The sequence below is a fragment of the Miniopterus natalensis genome, chromosome X (genome assembly GCF_054644295.1).
Source record: "Miniopterus natalensis isolate mMinNat1 chromosome X, mMinNat1.hap1, whole genome shotgun sequence".
Taxonomy (NCBI): Eukaryota; Metazoa; Chordata; class Mammalia; order Chiroptera; family Miniopteridae; genus Miniopterus; species Miniopterus natalensis.
In genome coordinates, this window is record NC_142103.1 from 80,776,269 (window position 1) to 80,802,357 (window position 26,089).

At 35.0% G+C, this 26,089-nt stretch overlaps 1 protein-coding gene across 4 annotated transcripts in view; it reads right to left on the reverse strand.

The window, feature by feature from the left end:
* USP9X (ubiquitin specific peptidase 9 X-linked) overlaps positions 1-26,089 on the reverse strand; it is a 112,237-nt gene that overhangs the window by 64,296 nt on the left and 21,852 nt on the right. For 3 of the 4 annotated variants that reach the window (XM_087813520.1, XM_087813517.1, XM_087813518.1), the window contains 13 exons: positions 23,362-23,609; positions 19,663-19,808; positions 17,488-17,567; positions 15,885-15,997; positions 14,594-14,812; positions 12,373-12,488; positions 11,924-12,175; positions 11,713-11,851; positions 9,298-9,450; positions 8,304-8,408; positions 5,538-5,744; positions 3,916-4,052; positions 2,070-2,218 (listed from right to left, as the gene is read on the reverse strand). In XM_087813520.1, the coding sequence (XP_087669646.1) occupies positions 2,070-2,218; positions 3,916-4,052; positions 5,538-5,744; positions 8,304-8,408; positions 9,298-9,450; positions 11,713-11,851; positions 11,924-12,175; positions 12,373-12,488; positions 14,594-14,812; positions 15,885-15,997; positions 17,488-17,567; positions 19,663-19,808; positions 23,362-23,457 (1,912 nt within the window). In that variant the 5' untranslated portion in view covers positions 23,458-23,609. The remainder of the gene's footprint in view (positions 1-2,069; positions 2,219-3,915; positions 4,053-5,537; positions 5,745-8,303; positions 8,409-9,297; positions 9,451-11,712; positions 11,852-11,923; positions 12,176-12,372; positions 12,489-14,593; positions 14,813-15,884; positions 15,998-17,487; positions 17,568-19,662; positions 19,809-23,361; positions 23,610-26,089) is intronic. The other variant, XM_087813519.1, reaches the window with a different exon arrangement.

The window sequence follows — 26,089 nt, forward strand, 5'->3', positions numbered from 1 at the left end:
CCTGATAATATCTCTCCTGAATATGTCTCATACTTAATGGGATCCATGCAACATTTTTATTATAGAGACAAAAACTGTAATTTACTTTAAAATTGCAAATTTTAAATTAGTGGTTGACGTTACCACAGAAGTGATTTAATGCTGTGAAGTTTATTTTAATAGGAAAGTTTTATTAGCTTAAAAATTCTTTCTCCCCATATTTAAATATCTGTAGACTGATCAGTATTAATAAAGAGTACTGTAACAGAGGAGGAAAAGTTATCAAAGTTAGGAGAAACAAAAGGTATGGTATCAACAAATTCAGGGGAACATATCAATAGCAACAAAAACTCAAGAGCTTACTATGTGCCAGGCATTTAGCTAATACATTTGGGTCATGTTTCAATAATCTAGGCAATATGACTATACTCATTCGCATCTCTTACTTTGCAGAGATACAATTATGAGGAGAAACTGAAGACTGAAAACATTTTTGTGACAATGAAATTGAGATGAAGCAATTACTAATGGGGATTTGACTAAAATAGAACAGAAAACGAGTGCATCTGAACTGCATGTGTACCATCTCCTGACTGCCCTAACAGCAGGGTTCTCAACCTCTGACAATGAAATTAAATGAAACACCACATGTAAAAGAAGCAAATAAAAATGTGCATTCACAGAACATATGATCTATATGGCTCCACTGTGGGGGAAGGACTGAAGTGGCATCTGTGAGGGCTGTGTACCAGCAAGAAGTGATCAGAAAGAAGAATCAGAGTTATGGTAAACCGAGCCCACATGCTAGAGTGCACTACATCAAATATCTTGTACCTCCCTCAGATTTTTATTGCATTTTATATAGAATATAACTCACACGGCCACATGCCTATGTTGACCTGATTGTTTTATCATGCTGCTTATGAAGGAACTTAGGACTAAAATGATAAAAGATCAATGCCTGATGCCTATCAGCTTCCTGATGCTTAGAATGCCTACCTAGCTCATCTACTGCCTAGGAAGATTCAGCCCAAAGAGGGTAAATGAAAGAACAAAGAGTCAACAAATTCAGTAGGGGGTATCTGAAGAACTGCTTCATCTTTCCATTATGTTTAGCTGAGTTTTAGGTTGGGATGTTAAGCAAAGACCTCATGGTTCATAAGCACCTTGGGATTTTATACAATGCTGAGTCTACCTACTCTACTCTTCAAACAATGAGCATTAAAATTATCCTCATTTTTAATATATACTATTGGCTTCTGCAGGGTCTACTATAAAATGTTAAGATTGTTATGTTCAGTAAGTATTATGTTCAAGTCTATCTCCAACACTGGTAATATACAGTTTCCTTTCTATGGCTATGGCAACGAAGTTGAGCTTACAAGACAATCGTGTGTGTGTGTGTGTTTTGGGGGGTGCTATGAATTTGGCGTAAGAGAGAGGAATATGTACTAAGAATACATCTGTACTCTAGCCATACAGATGTAAATACAACTGTGAGAGGGCAAAAGAGGATTGAAATAGGGCTCCACATATGGCAGGCACTTAAAAACTGGCTGTTAAAAAAAAAAAAAAACCACCAGGAAACTTTACAGTAAAGTGACATACTTAAAGAAATTCACACTTTGAAAACAATGTAAACGCGGGTTCTTGTAGCCTTGTATCTCTCTACTTGTGAATTTTTAATTCATAAATCGACATACTTATTTAACACAGAATTAGACAAAAAAGTTTTCTTGAAAAGATAATGGCAGTGGTAGTAAGGAAACAAAGGATGAAAATGAGTCCAGTACAGACCTAAGGCAGCAATAACTAATTGTAGTACAGGCAGGCACAGCCCCAGGTAGGGAAGGGAAAAACCAATTTAACAAGGAGAATGGGCAAGGCAAACACTAAAGGGCCTTGAAATGCTAGCCGGGAGTTTAGGAGTGTGTAAGAGTTAAGAGTAAAGTGAAAGTGGATCATAAGCTAAAAAAGGAACACAAAACACATTTGTTGTCATTTCTAAGGTAATTAATGCCCACCCCCCCATGCCCCCAAAGCTGGGAAGTTATTATTTCCCATAATTCATGTTAGCTTATAATACATACCTCTCGCATAAAGTCTCATGCTTTCCATATAAGTTGCAAGATTTTCTGCTACCAAAGTAACTAGGGCATGATTGTGCTGAAGTTGATTGATTAAGTCATGACGATAAAACACATGGGGACTTCGCTGAGTTTGACTGAAACGAGAAGAACTTAACAATATAATTAGGCAATTAATTCTGTTGGAATCAAGAGAGGTTATTAATCTAAATTATTAGCTACTAATTTAAAAACTTAAAATGGGTTCTTTCATAACTGAAGAACACTTTTGGCCATCTACTTTAATGGCAAGGAATTTAAAAGGAAACCAATGTTTCAAAAATTAAGACATTCCATTATTACACAAAAAATATACATTAATATTCTCCAGTATCGCAATTTCTACTTCCATACTACAGTAGTACTAAAGTACTTGTTTAAGTTTACGTATTTCCAGAACTATAAAATACAAACACACTCCTTGAAGATTAGCACAACAAAGATTATGCTGTAATTACAGTAAAGAATTTAATAAAATGTTTTCAGAAAAGGTCTATTAGTCATTTAAGGTACATTCTGGAATAGCTGGTTTGAAGCCAAGTTTGCCCATAGGTATCACCAGAAAGACATCTACTTCCCTTCCAACCTTTTATTGAAACTAAAAGTCTCACAGCCATTACTATTCTAGTGGAGATGAAGCCACTGTTCCTTGAGAGAGTGTATAAACTACTGTGTCTATCTGAATCAGATGAATGAATTCATTTGAGAAAGGCCAAAAGGCATTATGTACAGTGGGCCAACAATCAAAATACATCCTTCAAATCAATATTACTGTTAATAAGATATATGTCTAAATTTTCCCCACTGTTTATCCTGATAGCTTTTCTAATTTCATATTATTTTTCTAGCCTTGAAAAAACAAAACAAAAAAACCAAACAGGTCAAAGTTCAATTGTTAAAAATCAACACATGTGGCCTTTTCTGTATTTGGCATAATCATAATAATCTAGAGTTGTCAAGCATCAGGGCAATCATTTCATTTTATACATATAATACATTGTTTTAGTTTAGAGAATCTTGACAAAATAACTGTTTAGACACAAGGGTTACAACCCACGAATCCTGACTCCAGCAATACACTTGGAAAATCCCCCCCCCACACATTATTATTCCTTTTCATGTTATCAGTTCCAACTCTATAACCAAACAATACAAGGACAAATTATTCCAGTAACCAGAATTTGGCAAGGAAGATAATATATTTAAAACTATTTAACAGAAATTTAGTTAAATTAATCAGGAAATTTAACTGTATCTTGTCACCTTTCATTAAAAATACAGTCTAATATTTGAAATTAACTTTAAAATTAACTAATAAAAAATCTTACTTTACTTTGAAAACTTCTGTAGTATAATATTTCAAAGTTAATAAATTATTAAATATTTCAGAGTGAAGCAACTAAGGAAACAAAAAGGTCTATAAGAAACATATATGGGATAAGGGTAGACACTGGGCAAAAAGGGACACAAAGCAGAGGAAGGAAAAACGGAAATGAGAAATGAGATTGATACAGCATATGCCATGAAACTGGCATACTTGCTGGAAAGAAGAGAATTCTGAACCTAGAATCTGAAAGCAATATTATTGTCTTGATAGTGATACACATCACTTAATTGTAGCTTACTTCCTCATCAATAAAATCAAGGAGGTGGTTATGATAAAGGAATCTTTTCTTCCAATTACACTCTTCTCTTGGCCTATCATCTCAGTCTGATTTTCTTATTTAAGTATGCTTTCACCAACTGATAATGCTGTTTCTTTACAAAATACATAAATAAAAATAATGAAATTTTCTGTTAAAAGCCTTACCTTAAATTTTGAGGTGCTTCACCAAACAAGCTACAAATTTCTCTAATTTGTTTCAGTGCAGGGATGACCCATTTGTCATTTGTACGAAGTTCTTCTATAAATCGATCTATCCACTGGATCTTCTGTGTGTCACGGTCCTTAAACAATTTCAATGTTTTATATAGGTCAATATTATTTTGAGAATTAGAAAATAGAGCTTCTCTTTTACAAACATTATGCTGTAACTGCAGTAAAGAGTTTAAGGGAAAACACTATTCTAAAAGCTCAATGACATGGACTCAGATATTGCTACACGAAGGTATAGATACTTAGCATTAGGCACACTGAAAGAAACGGATTTTAAACATTTGCCAGAAAGTAGGCATGTTTTTAGAGATTCTACCATATAAAAAAATTCAGCAATAATATATAACCCTGATTGTTACACTACACAGATTTTAGTACACTAAAGAACATTGAGAATTTATATTTTTAGCAAGAAAATAATTGTATAGCAATTAAGATAAAAAAAAAAAAAAAAAAAATTTCACCAAAAATAAAAATGACAGGTCCACATATGCACAAGGAGAGAAAGGGACAGAAATATGTATAAGGGCAGTTAAAAATTAATGTTATATGCCTGGCCGTCGTGGCTCAGCAGTTGAGCATGCCATGACCATGTTCCAGGAGGTCACAGTAAGATTACAGGTCAGGGCACATGCCCGGGTTGTGGGCTCGACTGCCAGTAGGGGGCATGCAGGAGGCAGCTGATCAATGACTCTCATTATTGATGTTTTTTTCTCTCTCTCTCCCTTCCTCTCTCTGAAATCAATAAAAAACATTTTTTAAAAAATTAATTATAAAGTCAAACTTACTCCATGTATGATATTTTACTTCTCATATGTCATTTACTTTGCTCCTTCCCCTCAGTCAATAGTAATGAGAAATGCAGGTTTGTGTACTTAATTTTAAGTTTGAATTATTTTTTGTGTGTATCTCCATTTACTATAGTGAAAGGTCACAAACAAGTATATTCAAAAACTGAGTAGCATCTGAATGAATCACATATACCTATTCGAGCTTATTTCTTAGCTCTTAAATTTCAGTTTATCAGTATAGCAAATAGTTTTAATAAGTAAGAAATTATTCAGCAATGTTCATGCTTGAATTAAAAGAACACATACACTACAAGTTAGAATGCAGGGAAGCTGTTGTGTAATTTGTTCACAGGGAAGGCACTCAATGTTTTACTGTTTAGGAAATTTTATTAATTTTTCTTAACTTCCCTATAAGCAAAAAAAACTCCTAACTTCTCTTACCCTCTAAAGTCCCTACTCAGCTTTAATATCTTTCTCATTATCTATTTGAAACTGGTATTTTAGCACCATACACTTAACAATACTACCACTATATAACCTGTGTTGGTTATATTGCCTTTCTCCAAGGAGACTAAAATGCTTTTCAGATGACACATAAAACTTTGACATAGAGACCTAAGAGGAGGCAAGTTTACACAAAGAAAGTCAGCCAATCCTTGAAAATCGCTTCAAAAATAATGTTGGAATAACCTGGAATTATTCCGTATCTAAGCCAACCTAACTGAAGGAGGAGCACAAAAAGAGAGCAAAGCAGCACACGCTTACCTGGGAGCAGCTATAATCGAGTATTTTTATGTGGGCACTGAGAGCCAGGTCCATGATGTCTACAGGCACATCGTCGCTGTGGGCCAGATTCCACAGGAGGTTCAACACTTTGTGTGCCATCACGCCATCTTTATCATCTTCTGCAAGACGACGAATCAGCTCAAGTAGCTTCTCACGTTGCTTTTTACTTGCATTTGTCCAACTTGCCTAGAAAAATTTAAATGACATGAAAACAACACATATTTATTTCTCACTGCTTACACTGTCCCCAGATTAACCATATATTCATCAGAAAAACAACATGGCAGAGCACAGAATTATTCAAAGTGACATCTGAGACATAAGGGAGAAATACCTTAGATCAGGGTTTCTCAACCTCACTATTACTGACATTTTAAGGAGAAAAATTCTTTGTTGTATTGTTAAGATGTTTAGCAGCAGCATTGGCTTCTATTCAATTCTAGAAGCCAGTAGCAACTCCTCCTCCTCCTGCTGCTGTGACAACCAAAAATGCCTCCAGGTATTGCTAAATATATTTGGAAGGCAGAGTTGCCCCTGTTGAAAACCACTGCCTTAGAATCAGCGTGTTATTTGTAACTTTAAAATTAAATTAAAAGATGACAGACAACTTTATATATAAAAATTTTCATAAACGAAAAAAGCCAATTATAGAGCCATGTGCAGCACACATTTGAAAACAAACATCTATGACAAAGTCTGTTATTAACTAAGAAAAATAATTTCTAAAAGAAATGATACAATCCTATTTTAATTAAGACAGAGTACTCATTTAATAACTTTAAAATGGAAAAAGTCATTAAAATATTTTTTTAAAAGTCCAGCTTATACAATGGGGGTGGGAGTGGGGGGTTGCTGACGATATCTAATGGTTAGAGGCCAGGAAATGTTGCTAAATATGAGAAAAGTATGTATAAAGGGTGCTAATCAGTATTTACTGAAAAATAAACTAATGACTAACAGTAGAAGGTTGATTAAGTAAATTACAAAAGAGCCTTTCAATGGAAGTATTACAGACATTTACAGTATGATAAATATGGAATGTCTTAGAAGATCACTACAAGGAAAGATGAAGATAAAGGAGGAAACTGTGGATTCAAAGAGACTGAAAAGATATGAATATTTTCTTCATATATTTATCTCTAAGGGACATATACTAAAATAATTCCATGTGAAAAGGAGAAATCAATTAATAACATCTACTCATCCAAAGCCACCACAAGGTGAGTCAAGGCAACCACAAACTGGCAGAAACTATTTGCCACACTTGAACTGGTAAGGACTAGCAATCAGTGTGTCAAAACTCCTAGTCAGTAAGAAAAAATACAAAAAACCCAATAGGGAAAAATTTGGCAAAAACCTTGAATAGCCAATTCACACACACACAAAGGAGAACAGAAACATTATGAAAAGATGTTCACCCTCATTAGTGAACAAGGATATAAAAAGCAATACTAAAATGAGGTAACATCTCACACCAAGCAGGTTACAAAAAAAATCCAGAATTCTGACAAAGGCAAGTGCTGGAAAGGATGTGAAACTCTTCATGGCACTATAAACTGGTATGACCACTCTGAAGAACAAATACTTACTCAGAAATGAATTTAAAACTACAGTAGGCACGTACATAAGTAAAGTCCAAGCAACAAGTCTAAAATCATTTGGCGGCCACTTACAAAGAAGTACAAAGTGACCTGGGCTTTATGCTTCCTTTTAATCATCTTTAGTAGACGATTTAGACAATTATTGTATTTAGATCATCCTTAGAAGAAGAAGGTCCAGGGAGTGTAATAACCACCTCTTTCTTCTTCCCTTCTTCCATTATGGCAATCATTAGTCATGCACCACCAATTCAGAAGTCATCTCAAGATTAGAAATGGCCCTGGGCCCTAGCCGGTCTTGCTCAGTGGTTAGAGCATAGGCCTGCGGACTAAAGGGTGGCAGGTTTGATTCCGGCCAAGGGCATGTGCCCTGGTTGCAGGCTCGATCCCTGGCCCGGTTGGGGCGCATGCTGGAGGCAACCAGTCAATGACTCTCTCTCACATTGATGTTTCCTTCTCTCTCTAAAAAGCAATGGAGAAAATATCCTCGGGTGAGGATTAAAAGAGAAAAAAAGGCCCTCGACAGTTCAGCTCAGTTGGTTGAGCGTTGACCCGTGTCTCCCGTTTGATTCCCAGTGAGGGCACACGCCCAGGCTGCGGGCTGAATCCCTAGTAGGGGAGGCAGTCAACTGATGTTTCTTTCTTTTTCTCTCTCTCTCTCAAACCAATAAATCAATGAAAACATATTAAAAGGGGGGGAGCATGATGGCAGATATGACTGTAGGGGCCCCTGGTCTATCCTAGAAATGACATTTCCATTAAGTCTGTGACTTAATTTCTGATTTGCCTGTATATCAATCCTAGAATGCCAAGGTATTGGTAATCTCTTCCTGTCAAATCATTTTTCATCACAACCAATCATCCTTCCCTGCAGTCCTATAGTTCACTTGAACCTAATAATTGCTAGAGGAAAGGAATCCAAATGAACAACCTGAGTTTTGAGGGGTTGGGGGAAGATTCCTTATTTATAAGGCTCTTATTATAAAAAGAAACATCAGGTTGTCATTGGAAAAGGAAACAGTGGCCGATTACTATACACTAGAAATTATTCCTATTTAAGCATTTATGGGCTAAGAGCAACTCACAGATCTAATGAATTAAATCTATTAATAATGAAATGGTGCTACTTTATTATGTTAAATACTACCTTAAAGCAATCAAAAAGATGATCCAGTTGTTCAGGAGAAAAGTCCCATGCCAGCTTTGCCAGCAGGTCATGTACATTCTTCACAATGGCTTCATGCTTCCCAGCCTATTGAAAAAACAAAGAAAATCATTGCATGCTAGAATCTGAAGAGCAGGTAAATAGTGTATACTGCTTGCTGACAACTACTAATTAACAACATATTCCCGTCTCCATCTGTGTACAAAAATGGAAAAATTTGTAACATTTTAAATGCTTTAAAACTGCCATCTAAAACCTGACAAGTTTTTGATATTCATGGTTAAATTATGCTTTGGGAATTCGTGTGACCCTTTTATTATTGAATTTAGTGTGCCAATTTCAACGCTGCAGGTAGGAGAAAAAGAAGGCACCCCAATGGTATTGTTTCAGAACTTAAACCTTAAGCACTTATAGGGAAAATGGAATGTTTTCTTGGTTTCTATTGACTCAAAAAACAAAGCTTTGTAATCTAGAATTCAATAATACTTCCCAACTAATCCGCGGATAGAACCTTGTCACCAAGATAATCAAAGGAATCATAGTTTCCAGCTCTGAAATCAAAAGGTTACTTCTCTTCTTCTTGTTGAAAAACTATAAATCCTTTGATATAAGATTTTTATAATCTAGTGATTTAACTCCTAACATTTTTTTCTTTGTATTAAGTTTATGAAGAATCCAATTATAGATGTCTTGTATTCTTTCAAAAGACATTCCCTATTATTTTACTGTTTGCCTCTTATTTAAAACCACCTATAAATTACCAAATACATCCTGTAGATAATGTAATATATTTTTACTTTAAAAATATTATTGGCTATTTCAAGAAGATTCCTGACAGGATTTCTGTAAACAAGTATTTAAACACATTAAAAGTCATATGATACAAGCTTTCATCCCACTTCATAACTACTATACTTCCTTAGTTTTTTAGCATCTTTCTTTAAAAACCAGATAGCCACTATTTTAAATTCCTTACCTGTGCTGCCCAGATATTATCAAGATCTTGTAAGGTCAGAGCTTTTTCTTTGATGACAAAACGAAGAATCTTCTCTAGCTTTTCTACATACTGCGGTTGATGAAGACTGTCTCTCAAGACTATGGATAAGATATTGTTCTGCTGTATCCATTCCTAAATATAAATCAGAAACTTGTTTCAAAGAAGAAAGTAAAACACAGAAGCTTTCAAAGAATACATGGAGTAGCATTCACATTTTTAAATATTAGTAGGAATTAAATACCAAAAAACATAATATATTAATGTAACATGCTTATGTGTTGTTTTAATGCAAAACTATAAAAAATAACAGTAATTTCAAGAAACTTCATTTTGTACACACAGAAATGCTTCCATGAATTAGAAATAGTGAAATCATTAAAAAGATTGTACTCCAACACTTACTAAGAAAAATGTTATTTAAGTACAGCAATCACCATGGTTTAGGTAGGGTGAGTATAGGACCCGTTTTAGAATCTTTGGATTCCTTCTACCAGTTTTTTGATTGGGATGAAAAGGAACCCTCTTTATGCTTTGCTTTTATTTATCAACAAATTATACTATTATTCCCTATCCATTAGCTCTTTAATCTCCCAAACAATCCCAATGAGCGATATATTATTCTATTAGAGAAAAGTGAACAGGCTTAGAAGTGTCAGAACTGAACTATGAATCAAGACTGCATGCTTCCCATTGTGTTCTTACAACACTATGCATGTTGCCAGACCTCGAACCACACTAAATAGCTCTATGATGCTTGACACCCGACAAGGTAGGCAGACAAACAATACATACAAAACCTTGTCTACCACCTATGCAGCTTCTACATTCTTTTATCACATTCTAATCATTCTCCCCAATTAGACTCAAGTGACCTTGAAAACAAGGACAGTTCCTGTACAGAAGTCTTGCCAGTACTCAGACAGTATGCACTAACGTTATTCAACCAATATTTTTACAGCAATATACTTCATTCTAAAACTACAATATAACAAAAGCAAAAATAAACAAGTGAGACTACATCAAACTAAAAAGCTTCTACAACAAAACTAAAAGGCAACCTACTGAACGGGAGAAAGTAACGGCAAATAGTGTATCTGTTAAGGAGTTAATATCCAAAATATGTAAAGAACTCATACAACTCAACAGAAAAAAACAATCCAATTTAAAAATAAGATCTGAATAGACATTTCCCCAAAGATGACATACAAATGCCCAACAGTACATGAAAAGATGCTCAACATCAGTCATCAGGGAAATGCAAAAAACTCCCACAATGAGATATTACCTCACACCTGTTAAAATGGTTATTATTGAAAAGACACAAATAACAAGTGTTGGAGAAGATATGAAAAAAAGGGAACCTATGTATACTGTTGGTGGCAATGTAAATCTGTGCCACCAGTATGGAAAACAGGATGGAGGTTCATTAAAAACAGAACTACCATATGATTCAGGAATCCCACTACAGGGTACATATTCAAAAGAAATGAAATCAGTCTCTCATAGAAATATGTGCACTCTCATGTTCATTGCACCATTATTTACAACAGCCAAGATATGGGAACAACCTAAGTGCCCATCAATAGATGAATGGGTAAAGAAACTGGTGCACACGCAGTGGAATATTATTCAGCCATAAAAAAGAATGAAATCTTGCCATTTGTGACAACATAAGATGGATCATGGGGTGTTATGTTAAGTAAAATAAGCCAGACAGGTAAATAAAATAAACAAACCAAAAAAAACTCTGTAGAGAATAGATGGGTGGCTGCAAGAGGCAAGGGATAAGAGTAATGGGCGAACTGTTTACCCCCCCCTTTTTTTAGTTTAAATAAATTAAATTTTTAAAAAATTTAATTGCAGCATGGCCGGGTGTTCTCAGCAGTTGAGCATCAATCTAGGATCCAGGAGACTGCAGTTCGATTCCCGGTCAGGGCACATGCCTGGGTTGTGGGCTCCATCCCCAGTGGGGGGAGTGCAGGAGGCAGCCGATCAATAATTCTCTCTCTCCCTCTCCCTTCCTCTCTCTGAAATCAATGAAGACATATTAAAAGAAAAAAATCCGTGGAATTGGTCCAGTACCAAATACTGACCAATCTATTCCCAAGGTCATCTTTGTCTATTCAATTTCAACCAATCCTGCCCAACAAGCTAATACTTCAGAACACCTACATTCAGCAATAAATTTACCACAGATGTGCTAAGATACTCATATATCATTACCAAATAATAAACTATGTTATTACAAAAAGTTCTCAGGATTAACAGTCATAAATCAATCCAAGCACCTCACAATTTCAAGGTTTTCTTTAAAATGCTATCAGTAACTCTGAGTAGAGTTATTCTAATTTGTACCTTAGGTAGATTCATGAAAGGAAAAATCAAAGGACTTACTGCCATTCGTTCAGCTGTGAGCCACTCTTCCTCCTCAGGGTTACCGTGCCGATGAGTGTAGTATGATACACTAGATATCACCTTGTTAACTTCATTCAGTGCATTCATCTTTCCATTGAAAGAAGAAATTTGCAATAATCTGTAAAAGAAACTCGAGTGTTAAGTATGATTCTAAGCGTTCAATAATTATTTCAAGAGGTAAATATCTTACCTAAGTATCATTTTTAACCTAAATATTTCTAAATTTTTTACAGTTTCTTCTTGTCCTGGAACCCTTGATGCTAAATTCTTCAAAGATTTAATAATCATTGAAAGGGCATCATTTTTGGCTTCATTCTTTGCTTCTTTTTTCAGTTCTTCATCAGTTAAGTTTTCTAAAAACTGTGGAACCATTTCTATTACTGGCAGAAAGTATTTTTTCACCGTATGAAGAGTAAGAAATTCGTAGCTTTGTCCAAATGGTCTGAAATAAGAAAGGTAAGTATTATTCTCGTAATACATGATTTCTTACAGTCAACTCGGACTGAACTCAGACTATTTAATATTAACTTTAAAAATCCGTTACCAGTTAAAGAAACAACCATACTTGAAGAGAGAAACTCAATTTTTATCTAGTAATTTCTATAATGCACTGAAGATTTATTTTAAAACATAACTTACTTAATAAGAGCTGCAATTATTTGAACATTTAATGCTGATCCACTAATAAAACGATCATGCAAAATCTGGAACCCATTTAAAATGCCGAACTTGTTGAGGAGATCCACTAGCCAGCCCTGCAATACAGTTAATGAAGAAAGTTAACTTCCTGCTTTTAGGGGAAAAAAGTACTATCTGAAGTAATTTCTTGACCGAAACATATTAGAAATAGGAAATTCAATAAAAGAAAATTATGATGTAAAACTATCTTAAAAAACAAAAAAATACACAAAAACCCCCCACAACACAACAGAAGAAATACTGCTTATGCTCACAGTAACCACCTGAGAGACAGAAGCATAAGTAGCCAGATTACATCACTAAGGCACAGCTGTTTGTTCATACCAATATAGTTGGTGAACAGGAATTAGAAGCCGTACTTTTATTTCAGAGATCCCATCATATGAAAATACCCTTTTTAAATCTGAAAATGTATTTTTAAAAATCTAAGAGGATAAAAGATTCTTTTTAAAAAAACCCCACAAAAACTAAAAAGATATTCAGTAACTAAGATGTTTGAATTCATTTTTTGTTACAGTTAACTAATCCCTGGCAGCATATCTGTTTCTCCTAACTAGAACATGCAGGTTGATGCTTTTTGCTGACTCATGTGAATGAACCCTGTTCTCATCTTAGAGGTACCACAATGCAATATTGTCTTTTAACCGCTTCCCTAAGGAATAGCAGTAATTCTGGGAGAGGCAATAATTTGTGTAGTTAAAAGCATGCTTACATGTTAAAATTTAGAATTAAAATGTTATATACATATAAGAACCAAATGTATCTAAAAATTTATGTTTACCTTGCTTTCTTCTAAAAGGCCACATATTAGAAGCCATTGAGAGGAAAACAAGAGCCAGTTTCTCTACTAAACCTTAAGCAAAAATAATTTCTACAACTAATGAAAAACAAAGACATGTCTAGCAAAAAGAAAAAATGCTAAGTAAAAGATAAGTGCTTTAATGAGACAATATGGTAGGGCTCGGGGTAGTTTTGATATGACTTTATAACAATCTAAATTAACTAAGTTCTCTAAGAAATCAACTACCATATTTCTATAAATTCAGTACTTTCCTACCTTTTTACTTGGTCTTAAAAGCTAATTCAAAACAATTAACTAATTCATTAGGTCCCTTTTGGCATCCAGCAATTCTAAGAAAGCATATACTTATGTATTTTTACCTCTCCAGACACTGGAATGAAACTATTAGGCTGATATAGTCTTCCCATGTTTTCAGCTGCAATGTATGTTTAAGCAGTAATTATTAATATTCAAGAAGAGCCAGGCTTGAAAGAGTGATAAAATATTCAACCAGAAACCATTAAATTAAGTTGTTCCCTGTGAGTCTCTTACAGATTATTATTGACCTATACAGGAAAAAATAAACTAAACTAAATAAATATAGGTATATTTTGGAGACTGCCATTATTTCAAAATTAAAAGTGGAAATCATCAAAAATGTGTTTAACAGAATAAACCACTATATGCATAAAGTGAAATTTTCCTGGTTTTTCCTTTTTATAAGGCCCACAATATTAAAACTTTCTCCCTAAATTCTAAAATATTGTTAATCATATAATATTTATATAAGAATTATAGTTAGGGATACATTTTAAAGTGTATACTGTTTACGCTGGTATAAAAAATTTACATTGGAGAACTTTTACATAATTACATTTAAGCATACAAATTTGTTTCATTGATATTTGTTTTACTATTTTGCTTTCATTTATAATTTCTGTAACTTTACTTTTGTGACACATTAGACACAGGATATACTTGATCTTGGAATCAAAATCTTGGAAATGATTGTGGCCTTGGTCAAAGAAGTATCTCCTACTCTTATTTAAAAGGAAAAACAGTCTGTTTTATACTAACCCAAATTATCACGATTTCCCAAGGGGCCGGGCAGAAGACAATGGGGACTAACTACACAGTGAAAGCTTTAAAAAAAAAAAAAGAAAGAAAAGAAAGAAAAAGAAAACAAAACAAAAAGAGAGAGAGAGAGTCCAAAACTATTTTGTCAATTATACCTCAAGAAAGCTGAAAAAGAAAACACAAAACACAAAATAATGCAGAATCTCTTTAAGAGCAGTAAGAAATTATTCTTCTCAATGTTAATAGGTTTGGATCATTTAAACAACTATAATATTTAATTTTGAAAATAACAAACCAACACACTTTTGGTGAACGAGGGTCTGGAGAACGAGCAAAGAGTTCATCTTCGGGCAACTGAACACTTGAGGAAACGGATTCACATGGGCGTGTGCCATTGTAGATATGGAATTTGCAATGAGGATTTAAGGCCATGGAGAGAAGTTCTAGAAGTGGAAACCAGTCTTGGGACAACTTGGCCACACATAGCTCCACAAGGCGATGAGTATTATTGATAATACATCTCTGTTATATACAAGGGGGAAAGGTGATTTATAAGATCAAATCATTGCAATTCTAAACAAATTAGTTTCGCATCTTAAATCATATTTTAATGATCTTTCCATTTTTCTAATTGATCAATTTGGACATTTCACTAATACTGGGATCAAACTGACGTATCAAAAGACAATTTGCATCCACTTTTTAATTCACATAATACCTACTTTCAAAAGTCACTTGCAAAGGCTTACGAAATTAAGAAGATAAAGCTCTATGTCCACAGACAAGATGCAAATTACCATTGTTTTCTCTTTATATACTAGAAGCAGCAATTCTAAAACCTAAACAATGTTATCAATTATCCAAGATGAAGTAGATTTGCTAAGCCTCAACGCAAAAGTCTGCCACCACTTCCAAAATTTACATTTCTATACTTATAGTATATTTTCCTAGTCCGAAATTGTTCATAAAGGATTTGTTTGCTTCTACCAGTCACTTGGTGACACCTGAGAACACCTTAAATTCTCTATTTGAGAATTTTTTTTTTTCCTCTCAACTCAATTTGAATTCAGACTACAAATATATTTGAACAGTGGCTGGTGGTTTAAATTTTCTGTTTTTACCTCTACCACATGCCCACATTGAGGCATATAGGATTCTTTGCTGTCTCGGTATAGTAGGTTTATTTCTCTACATTAACCCTTTGTGCTCCAGAAATTAGATTCCCTATCTTAGGTATTTTTCTTCCTCAGTGGTACATAAAATAAGTGAGTGGTGCATCTCACAATTGATAGCATCGTATTTTCAATGAAATGTGGTGACTTGCCTAAGGTCACAAGGCACTTGAGAACCCAGGAGACAGATTTAAACCAGTTTCCTCTCTAAATCTCACACTCATTCTAAATGATCATGCTTCCTTCTAAACAGAAATTTAATTTATAAAAAGTATTTTCAAAGTTTTGCATTTGCAGACCTTTTTAATCAAACAGATCATATAACCAAATATACGTTGATACGTGTGCATATGAATGAGAAAGAAAACACAAGTATGACTATGTAGTAAATCTGAAATTTTAAAATCAAATGCAAGACTCACATGAATTTCAAACTTCCAGCCACTCACTGCCTCATCTGTAAGGATTTTAGTGAATGATATTGTTAGCCCATCTCGAAAAAATCGCTGACATGCTTCACTTTTAACATCAAGGCCTAAGGAAAAGGGGAAAAATTAATGTAAACAAAATACCTCTGGTTGTCTTATAATGTTCAATTATACAATAAAAGGTAATAAATAATTATAAACTATTCACCGACAGTTAACAAATGCAGACTAGCTTTGGGATTTTAATGATATGGAAGAGATGACATTTAAACCCATATTTCAAAAAATATGAACCTTTGCCCAGCCAGGTGTGGCTCAGAGGTTGAGCACGGACCTAGGATCCAGGAGATCTCGGTTTGATTCCCGGTCTGGCTCCATCCCCAGTCGAGGGCATGCAGGAGGCAGCCAATCAATGACTCTCTCATCACTGATGTTTCAAAACTCTGTCTCCCTCTCCCTTCCTCTCTCTGAAATCAATAAAGATGTATTTAAAAATATATATATATTTATGAGAACCTTTCCTAAGATAGCCCATAGCCCCAGAAAAAATAGAGGTGGGGAAGAAACATTTCCAGTGCCACGTCAATGATATTTTACCATTAATTGTACAGTCAGGACCTAGACCATGCCAAGAACAGAAGCCTTTAAAAATTTGCTGAATTGATGAATAAATGTGTAAATGAACAAAAGACATTTGAGCCCGGTCAGTGTGGCTAAGTGGTTGAGCAATGACCCATGAACCAGGAGGTCATGGTTCCATTCCCTGTGAGGGCACATGCCAGGGTTTTGAGCTTCATCCCCAGTAGGGGGCATGCAGGAGGCAGCCAATCAATGATTCTCATCATTGATGTTTCTCCCTCTCCCTCTCCCTCTCTCCTCTCTCCATCTCCTTTCTCTGAAATCAGTAAAAACATATTTAAAAAGAAATTTGAGCAGTGGAAAATAATCGTAATCTGATCATGCATTTTTATACTTTATTAGGTTATTTAAGCAAGGTACTAAAAACATTAATTTTTATAATGATTTCAATTGTGAAATGTCTATTGTTAATTAGAACATATCCATGTCTACCCAATTTCAGGAATTGAAATGTTACTGACATTTATTTTAATCTTCAATTCCTGAAAAATGAAGAGAGAATACAACAGTAGTCCTTTTATACGGAGAATTCAAATGCACCAAAAGTACGCCAAAGTCATTGAAAAAATAATTCCAACATTAAGCGTTTACTTCTAGACAACAGAATAAAAAGACCAGATTCCTTTCTATTGGCTTATTGAAAAAAATAAAAAACTGACTTTTTCTATGTATTAAAAAAAAAAAAAAAAGTAAGCTAGACAGTTTGCTTTAGATATGCATATACAAAGATTTTATGTATAACTTCAGAAGTTGACAAAAGCCCTTGAAGGCTGTCCAAAGGACGTAAACCCTTGCTCAGGTATACACCATAAGCCATGGCAAGAAATCTTTGTTAGATGTTCTAGCCTAGAAATATACATCAAATGTTCATAGAAGAGGAAAATAAAGTCTTCAGAGATGAAGTAAAGGATTTGTAGCAGAACACACTATAGAAAGGCACAACAACATTGAAACTTACCTTTTTTACTAAGATCAATAGCAGCTTCTAAAAGCACTTCTAATTCCCCTTTCGGCAAAACTGGAACCACCCATCGAGGCCTAAGAGTTTTAAAAATATAAAAAGACGTTTATTAGTGCACTAAAAGAGGCACTATAAATGAGTTACTAATTATAATACCTCATTGTGAAAATATTAATATTAAAATAATATTAACACAAGGTTGGCAGAATATCTGCTTTGTGAGATTGTGTTATTTTCTCTACAAATAACGTTTTTAAGGAACTATTAAACAAAAGACATAGCTATGAGGGGAATGAAATAAAATTATTTTAGTAGAATATAAAACTACTATAATAATCCAATGTCAATTATATGGATAAGCTCTTGTTAGAGTTCATAGGTTAGGAGACATTACGATGAACCATTCAGTTGTCTTAAATTTCCTCACAAAGAAAAAAAATTGGGGGGCAATGACTGATTTCTGCCTCAATTCACCATAGTTCGTCAACTTTCCCTGAAAATTAAGTGAGGAGTCTCTAAATCTCCTATGCCTTCACAGTTACCCAACCTGTTCCCCTCCCTCAAACAAGGAGGTAGCAAGCATCCCCAGTAGTGCTTTCTCTGGTTCCAGTGGAAGCCCAACCACCCAGGATCCTTTACCACCCCCTTCCTCTTCACTACCAGCCAAGTCACCCAAGGGTTCTAAATTCCTGTTCTGACAAAAAGTGCTCCATGACCATATAATCTATTAGAAACAAATGTATATCACCTTTGTCATTGTCTTTATTTACATAAAAAAAACACCAAAACTTGTATTTTTCTTCCCCTGAGGATTTGTGAATATATGACTTTGTCCTGAAGTCTGCATAACAAGTATACTTTACTGAATCACCAATCACCAGACAAATATTGAAAAGCCAACAATACAATCTTTTGCTATGATGTCAGGGACATGACAAACAACTATACAATTTTTATTTGACTATAATTCATTGTATACCATTACTATAGGCATCTGCCAGAATCACATTTAATGTGCTTTTTAAAATACACCACTAAAAACAATATGTTAAATATACATTATTAAAAGAAAAAATATCCAAGATGAAGTGAGGAAAACAAGTTACAAAATGATACTATAGTAAGAATCACATATTTATAGAAAAATCAGTACGTATGATAGTAAATGCAAAGATAATCTGGACGAGTATACTCCTGATAGTAATTTTTGGTTGGGATGTGTGTACATAAGGAAGAAAGTACAGAACTTTATCAACATAATACTTCTATGGTTAACAATTCACAATTATATTACTTAATCAGAAACATTTTAAAATGCGAAGGGTTTTTATTACCCGTCATTCTATATGTAATAGTGCTAACTAATTTTTTGAAAGTGAAATGAACAAAAAACTGAGTAAGGCAAGTGCCTGTAAGTGTGTGTGTGTTTTCCTTCCTTTCTTTTTTGGGGGTTGAGAGAGGTATCACAACTCCCTAGCACTCACTTGTTGAGCTCAGCCTGGTGAAGATGACAGCCAAATGTGGTTCCCCAATATGACCTTCCCTTATCTTTAAATCGTTTTCTGCCCTAGTACACAAGCTTAAACTTCCATTCTCTAAAAGTCTTCCTCCAAATAATCAGGGGGTTGGAGGGGCTATGTTGTACTACAAGTATGAAAACTTATACTCTGACCTGCCCACTGAGGTGAGGATCAAGAGAAACAAAGAGCTGAGACAGTTAAATGCCTCGGACTAGTCAAGTGTTCACAAGGGGCAGGCTCTGAGGAACTCAATCTCTTTATGACCTGGTTTACCTAAGGGCCATGCAAAAATTATTAAAGTCATCCAGCAACCCTAGCAACCAACATACCAGTAAGAAAAAAAATCTCCATAAACTCTCAAAAAGGGAAATCACACATACAGTTCTACTTCAGAAACATACCAGCTACGGTTATCAGCAACCTGAAAACTATTGACATAACTCCCTTTCATTTTTAAAATCCATTAAGAACCACGTTCTAGGTACTTGACAATGACTAAGACGTTAAGGCTACTAAGGGAGCAATGTGGTTACTGTGATATTCCTGTCCAGCCTTTCTCCTTTTCTTATCCACTACAAATTACTATGCTGAGAAACTTGGTTGCTTTTTCTGTGTATTATACACATTAAAAAACAAAACAAAGCCTACTCACCTATTGATCATGTCATCCAACTTTGCTAGGTCAGTATGAGGAAATGCAGGTTCCTCCTCTTCAAGAGGTGGTGGAGCGTCACCTTGACCTTGTTCATCTGGGGGAGTTGCCGGGGAATTTTCATTGGAAGAATCAGGCGATGAAGTCTTAATTAAAAATTAAAAATTCCAGATTTAGGTTTCTGTAACATATGTACAACATCTAGTAATTCAAACACCAACACAAATCAGGGGAAAATGATATCATGGTAAGTTTATCATGTTTCAGGCAGTCTCTGTGCCACTGTGCTTTAAAATAATTTCATTTAGCCTGGCTGGGCGTGGCTCAGTGGTTGAGCATCCACCTAGGATCCAGGAGACTGCGGTTTGATTATGGGTCAGGGCACAAGCCCGGGTTGTGGGCTCAATCCCAGTAGGGGGCGTGCAGGAGGCAGCTGACCAATGAATCTCTTACCATTGATGGTTCTCTCTCCCTCCCCCCCCTTCCTCTCTGAAATCGGTAGACATATTTAAAATAAAATAATTCCATTTAATTCTCAACAGCCTAAGGAAGTAGTCTGCCATTTAATGAAAAAACAAACTCCAACAATTAATTAGCCCAAGGTTACAAAACTCCAACTCTGTGGTCAGGATTTGAATCCAGATCTAATGCTAAAGTTTGTGTTCTTAATCCCAATGTATACTGCTTCTCTGCTTACATTTCCCATCATGACAGAAATTGTTACACAGATAACAAAACAGTTTACAGGTTTAAAAATTTCGGACTTATAACTTATTTTTTAAATTCAAGGAGGAAAAAAAATTTATTCTGTAATTTTCTTAGTTGCAAACCATTATCCAAACAATTATTAAAACTTCATGATAGTGGTTTCGAAATAAATCACGTCATCTTTAACTAATATGGCTAATTTTATTCTTTTAGTTCATCTTTCTCTCCCCCCCTTCAGCTGTGCATATTTCCACAGCTAAAAAAATTTTAGGACTTTAATTCTTAAGTAGTATGGTTTATTTTTTTTTAAAGCCCCTTTCCCCATGATATGTATGTATTATATATATACATGCACATAGAAAATTTAACAAATATCAATTAAAATACCTGTAATACCACATCAACAGAAAAGCACCAAAACATTTAAAATTATTTCCTTCCAATCTTTGCCCTAAGAGCCAAAAAAGCCTGACTCCATATATGTATAAATTTTCAATAAAATTAGGATACCCGCTTAAATCTGTGTTCTTTCCCATTTGATATCTGAGTATTTTCCTACATCACCAATCTTTTATAAAAAGTTGATTAATTGCCATATAGTATTAAATCAGTATTTTGCAAGTTTTATTGCTAAGATAAACAGCTGCAATGAATCTTTATATATATAAGTATATAAATCTTTGTGTTGAACTTCAATCTTTCCTTAGGATAGGATCCTGGACATATAATTACTACAACAGTATAAACTATTTATTTTTGGTGCTTCAGATATCTATATTGCCAAATTCCATTCTGGAAAGTTTATAGCATATCCCAGCAACAGTACCCAAGATTGCTGACCCACAGTGCCTTTGCCAAGGCTATTTCATTTATCATCGAGTATTACTACATGCCAGAGCCTAAAATTCTCCTTGTGGGAACAACCTTTTAAAAAATATTATATATGAAGTGAAAAAATCTCACTGATTTTAGAAATTCCTTTTACGTCAATATGTAAAAAGCATATCCCAAAAGAAAACTTTAATTTGGGAAGTGATTAATGCTATAGTTCCTTCTTGTTGGTCCAACAGTGTTAAATCTTGTGAAATAATTAAAATTCTAACATTAAAAAGTAGAGAAGAGGGACTCTACAGATAGTTAAGAATGTAATTTATTTTGTCCCTTTGTTTAAATCACCAGTCACCTTCTGAATTATAAAGCTCTGAAAGAGAACATAACGTAGATGCATAATATTAAGTTGAATATCATGAGCTCTAAGAATGATCGAGAACACCTTAAATAAAAGTAAGGTTAGAGTAGTGGTTTCATTTTGTCTAAAGCCATGCAAGCCATAAACATTGCAGAAAATGTTATGAATTCATGCACAACGCAGTTAATAAAACTTGGAAAAAAGAGAGCAAAAGATACTCGAACTTTACTAGCTCCCAGTTTAAAAATAGAAATCTTTGGCATCTAACCTTAGACTATGTTTAAAGAAACCTGAATACTGGCTAACAAATTTATGACACCGGAAAGACTTAACTCTGTCCAAGACCTGTGACCATATACTTAAGTACTTTTGTGTTTTAAAAGTGGGAAATGCAGAGAAAAATAAATAAAGTTGACACATTTATTTGGCAAAAAATTAAAACCTGATTTGCTCACTTCTCTAAAATGGCAGAGGGAGAGGAAGAAAGAAAGGGAGGGAGCATGCGCAGCACTTTTCTATCATACTTGTAATACAGAGTGCCTAATCTACTACAGCTGGACAGCAAGAACTTATCCCCAAAGACAAATGTAAGTACATACCCAACGATAACAATACTTTTGCCTAAAGGCTTATCCATACACAATTCTACATAAACACACACCAGCTGTAAGCAGCATGTCTGTGAATCACATATATACCACAAGTTTTAGTGTTTCTCTTAATAATATATATATGAAATATTTCCCAAGATAAAACCGTATACATTAGAAAAGGCAGAAAATCAGTTATTTAAACTTCCATTTCAAGAAATGAGAGAGAAAAAAACAGCAATCCATATCCAAAGGAAGTAAAAGGTTAAAAGCGTACAAGCAGGGAGAGGGAGAGAATTAAAGCCAAAAGTTGGTTTGGGGGAAGGTTTAATGAAACTGATTAATCCCTAGAAAAGAGTGATCAGGAGAGACAACACGAATTAGCAGTTATCAGAAATGAAAAAGGAGATGTCGTCACCACAGAGCCGAAGACAGTAGAAGATAAAAAGGAAATTATAAAATACTTTACTAGATGAAGTGGACAAATCCCTTGAAGAACACAATTACCGAAAGACAGACAGACACACACACACACAATCAGAAAATTCTCCTGTTAAAGAAAAAGTTGGATCTGCAATCAAAACTTTTCCACATATAAACCCCCAGGTCAACCAGTAAAAATCCTCCAAACAATTAATGAAGAAATAATACACACATTCATTGGGAGAATATAAAAAGAGTATCACCCTGTAAGTTTACAGACCAGCATAAAATCTTGGTATCAAAATATATTTTAAGCTCTTTGCAAATATTACTGCACTCGATCCTCTTTGCACCCTACGAAGAAGTTACGTTTTTGTCATCTCCATTTTACAGAGGAAAAACTGAGGCTCTATATAATTTACCCAGAGTCATAAACCTTGTATGGCGCAAAGCTAAAATTTGAACACAAGCAGGATGATTTGAGTCTATGCCCTTAAGCATAGGCTACACTGGATGATTTGATGCTTTGCTCCAGAATTGGCACAGGGCTTTAAATACTTAATTTTAATGACTGACAGTGTAGGACACCAGAAAAAGGATTATATACTCAAGTGTCACCATCTATAACACTTGAGCTTTCTCATTACTTTGTAAGACAGTAACGTATTTATTTTTCTAAAATAATAGTTTTATGGTTGTTTCACAAATTATTCAGAATATGCTTCATTATTTAAGTATCCCATAGTAGACATGCCAATATAACTTTAATAAGTATCTTAAAAGTCCTACCTGATTCTGTTGGAGGGGGGGCTGAGACTGTCCATCAGGAGCCTGGCCCTGGTTGTCATTCCCTCCAACTGGAGAGCCACGAGTCGTGGCTGTCATACTCGACACAGGGCAGATCTTTGCAATTTTGTCTGCTTATGTAGTTGTCTTGAGAAAAGAAATTATAGTCCACTTATAGAAGTACCAGCATTTGTCAGTCTTAGGAAGCTCCAATTCAAGAATAAACCATCTTGCACAGACCATCGCATAACCTATAAGCCGAAGAAAAAAAAAGTACATTTGTTTTAGATAAAAAATAAATTAAGAAACTCAACATTACCAGTGAAATTAGTCAGGAGAAGGTGGTTATATAAATGAGGGCAAAGTGAAAAGCTAAAGTTTCATTAATATTATATTCAACTTAATAAACTGATAACAGTACATCAGCTGTTCTATCAAGGAAACAAAAGTATAGCCTTATGATAAAATATTTCAGTTTTCTCCTGGAATTCCAAAGACATTTTGATTCAATCATGGGATGGCAAACACTATCTTCAATTTACTAACGACTTAAATACACTGTAAAAATGTGTACACTCAAGACAAACAAGGTAATAAATGCTCATTTTAAAAAACCTTTCAAGAAGCACTGCACAACTAAACATTCATCACTGGTACCAAATGGCTTTTAAACAAGCTTACAAATGGTTTTAACAGAAACTTTAAAACTTTGGGGGATTTTTTTTCTTTGTAGAGGGTTCAAACTATATACTGTTACTCAAATACAACTGAATTTGTCAAGTGACCAACGATCAAGTGACCAAGACTCTCCACTTCTGGCAAGGTTTTGACCACAGGAACTCACTCCCACAGCACGACCACGCTAGGACTATAGACCCCAACTGTACTACCTGACAAACAAAGGTGTCTAGCGGAATGCCATCAAACTCAGTTCTATAATCATTAGACCAATGGGTCTCATCCTTAGCTGCATAGTAAAATCATCTGTGGTGCTTTAAAAAACACTGATGTCCAAACCCTTCTCCAGATTGAATTATATGAGAATAAAGCCTAGGCATCAGTACTTAAAAAAACAAACAAACAAACAAACAAACAAACAAACAAACCCCTATCCTAGTAGCCCTGGCTGGACTTCCCAATGGTTAGAGCGCCAGCACAAGCACTGAAGGGTGTAGCAGGTTCAATTCCCATCAAGGGCATGTACCTCGGTTGCAGGTTCGAGATCCCTGGCCCTGTTTGGGGCCTGTGTGGCAGGCAACCAATTGATGTGTCTCTCTCACATTGATGTTTCTCTTTCTCCTCCCTCCCTCCTTTCCACTCTCTCTCAAAACAAACAAACAAAAAACTCAATGGAAAATATATCCTCAGGTGAGGATTAATAAAAAACCAAAACACAAACAAACAAAAAACTTACCCAAGTAATTGATTCTAATGTGCCAAGAGATTGAGAGCGTTAGCTGATTGGTTATAGGTATATAATTGGCTTTAAGTAAAGCAACCCATACTTCTCATTTACTCCAGAACAGTCTAACATTTACCTCAAACTTAAATATACTTAACCTAGAGATGGGGTTCTAACAATATTTTGTTTCACTTGTCAATAAGCATAACCAAAAAATAAATTTAATAAATCAGGACTGATTAAGTACTGATGAGGTTAAAACAGACAAAACTCTTTTATACATGAAGTAGAAAAACAAAAGATTACATGACTGAGCAGCCTCTTTCACTTTTGTTTTCCATTTTTATACATCCTACATTACAAAAAGTTATGTGAAGTAGACAATTTGAAAAACCTGAAGAAACTTGCCTATCTTTAGCTATTTTGGTCTGCTGGCAAAATATCGGAACAATTTTTTTCTTACCACTCCAAACACCAGCAGACCAATTTAACTTCATTCTTCTCTACTTCAAACGTGCTCCAGTCTCTTCCTTTTGTTCCCCAACCTGGACTCAAATTCACACCGTATACTTACCCCACTGGGTGATGCTCCAATCATCCCCTTCATCTTTTCCTGGATGGCTTGTTCTTAGCCTATAAATATGCTTGAATCTTCCTTACTGAAAAATCAGCCTCTGCCCTTCCCTCTCTCCAAAAACCTTAAAAAGAAAGTCTGTCTCCCCTTTCACTTCTTCCATTCTCTCTCATTAACTGTTGTGTTTAACCTACCAAAATTGCCTTATGCCAGTTGTTCTTAACTGAAGTCTGTGGATGGTTTGAAGATTAACGCCCATGAAGTCACACGCAAAGTTTGTGAACATGTACATCTGGTGGGGGGAGAATGAGGTCTGATGCACAGATCATCAATGCTCTAGTAACTGACGAATCAAATGTCTGCTTCTTGCTGTTCATTCTCAGCATAAGACACACTGGCTGCCACTATCCCACCCTTCCCTTCTTGAACCTCTGAGCTTCCTTGGCTTATACCATCCCAGATGTCAGATTTTCTTTCCTTGCTACTTCTTTAATTTAAAAGGGAGAGGGGAGGGGAGCCAGTAGTAGTGATGAGTAGTTTTAAACACTGAAACAGAGGTGAAAACATCCACTAGACAGTTGACTCTACAAGTCTAGAATTGAAGCAAAACTTGGGGGTCTTGAACATAGAGCTAATTATTCACAAAAGGGTGGAAATAAATGGATTCATTAGCATCATCTGGGAGCCCCTCCCAATAACACATCCTCCACCCCATACCATCTCCTTCTGAGAGTGGGGGGAGGGGGAGTCTACAA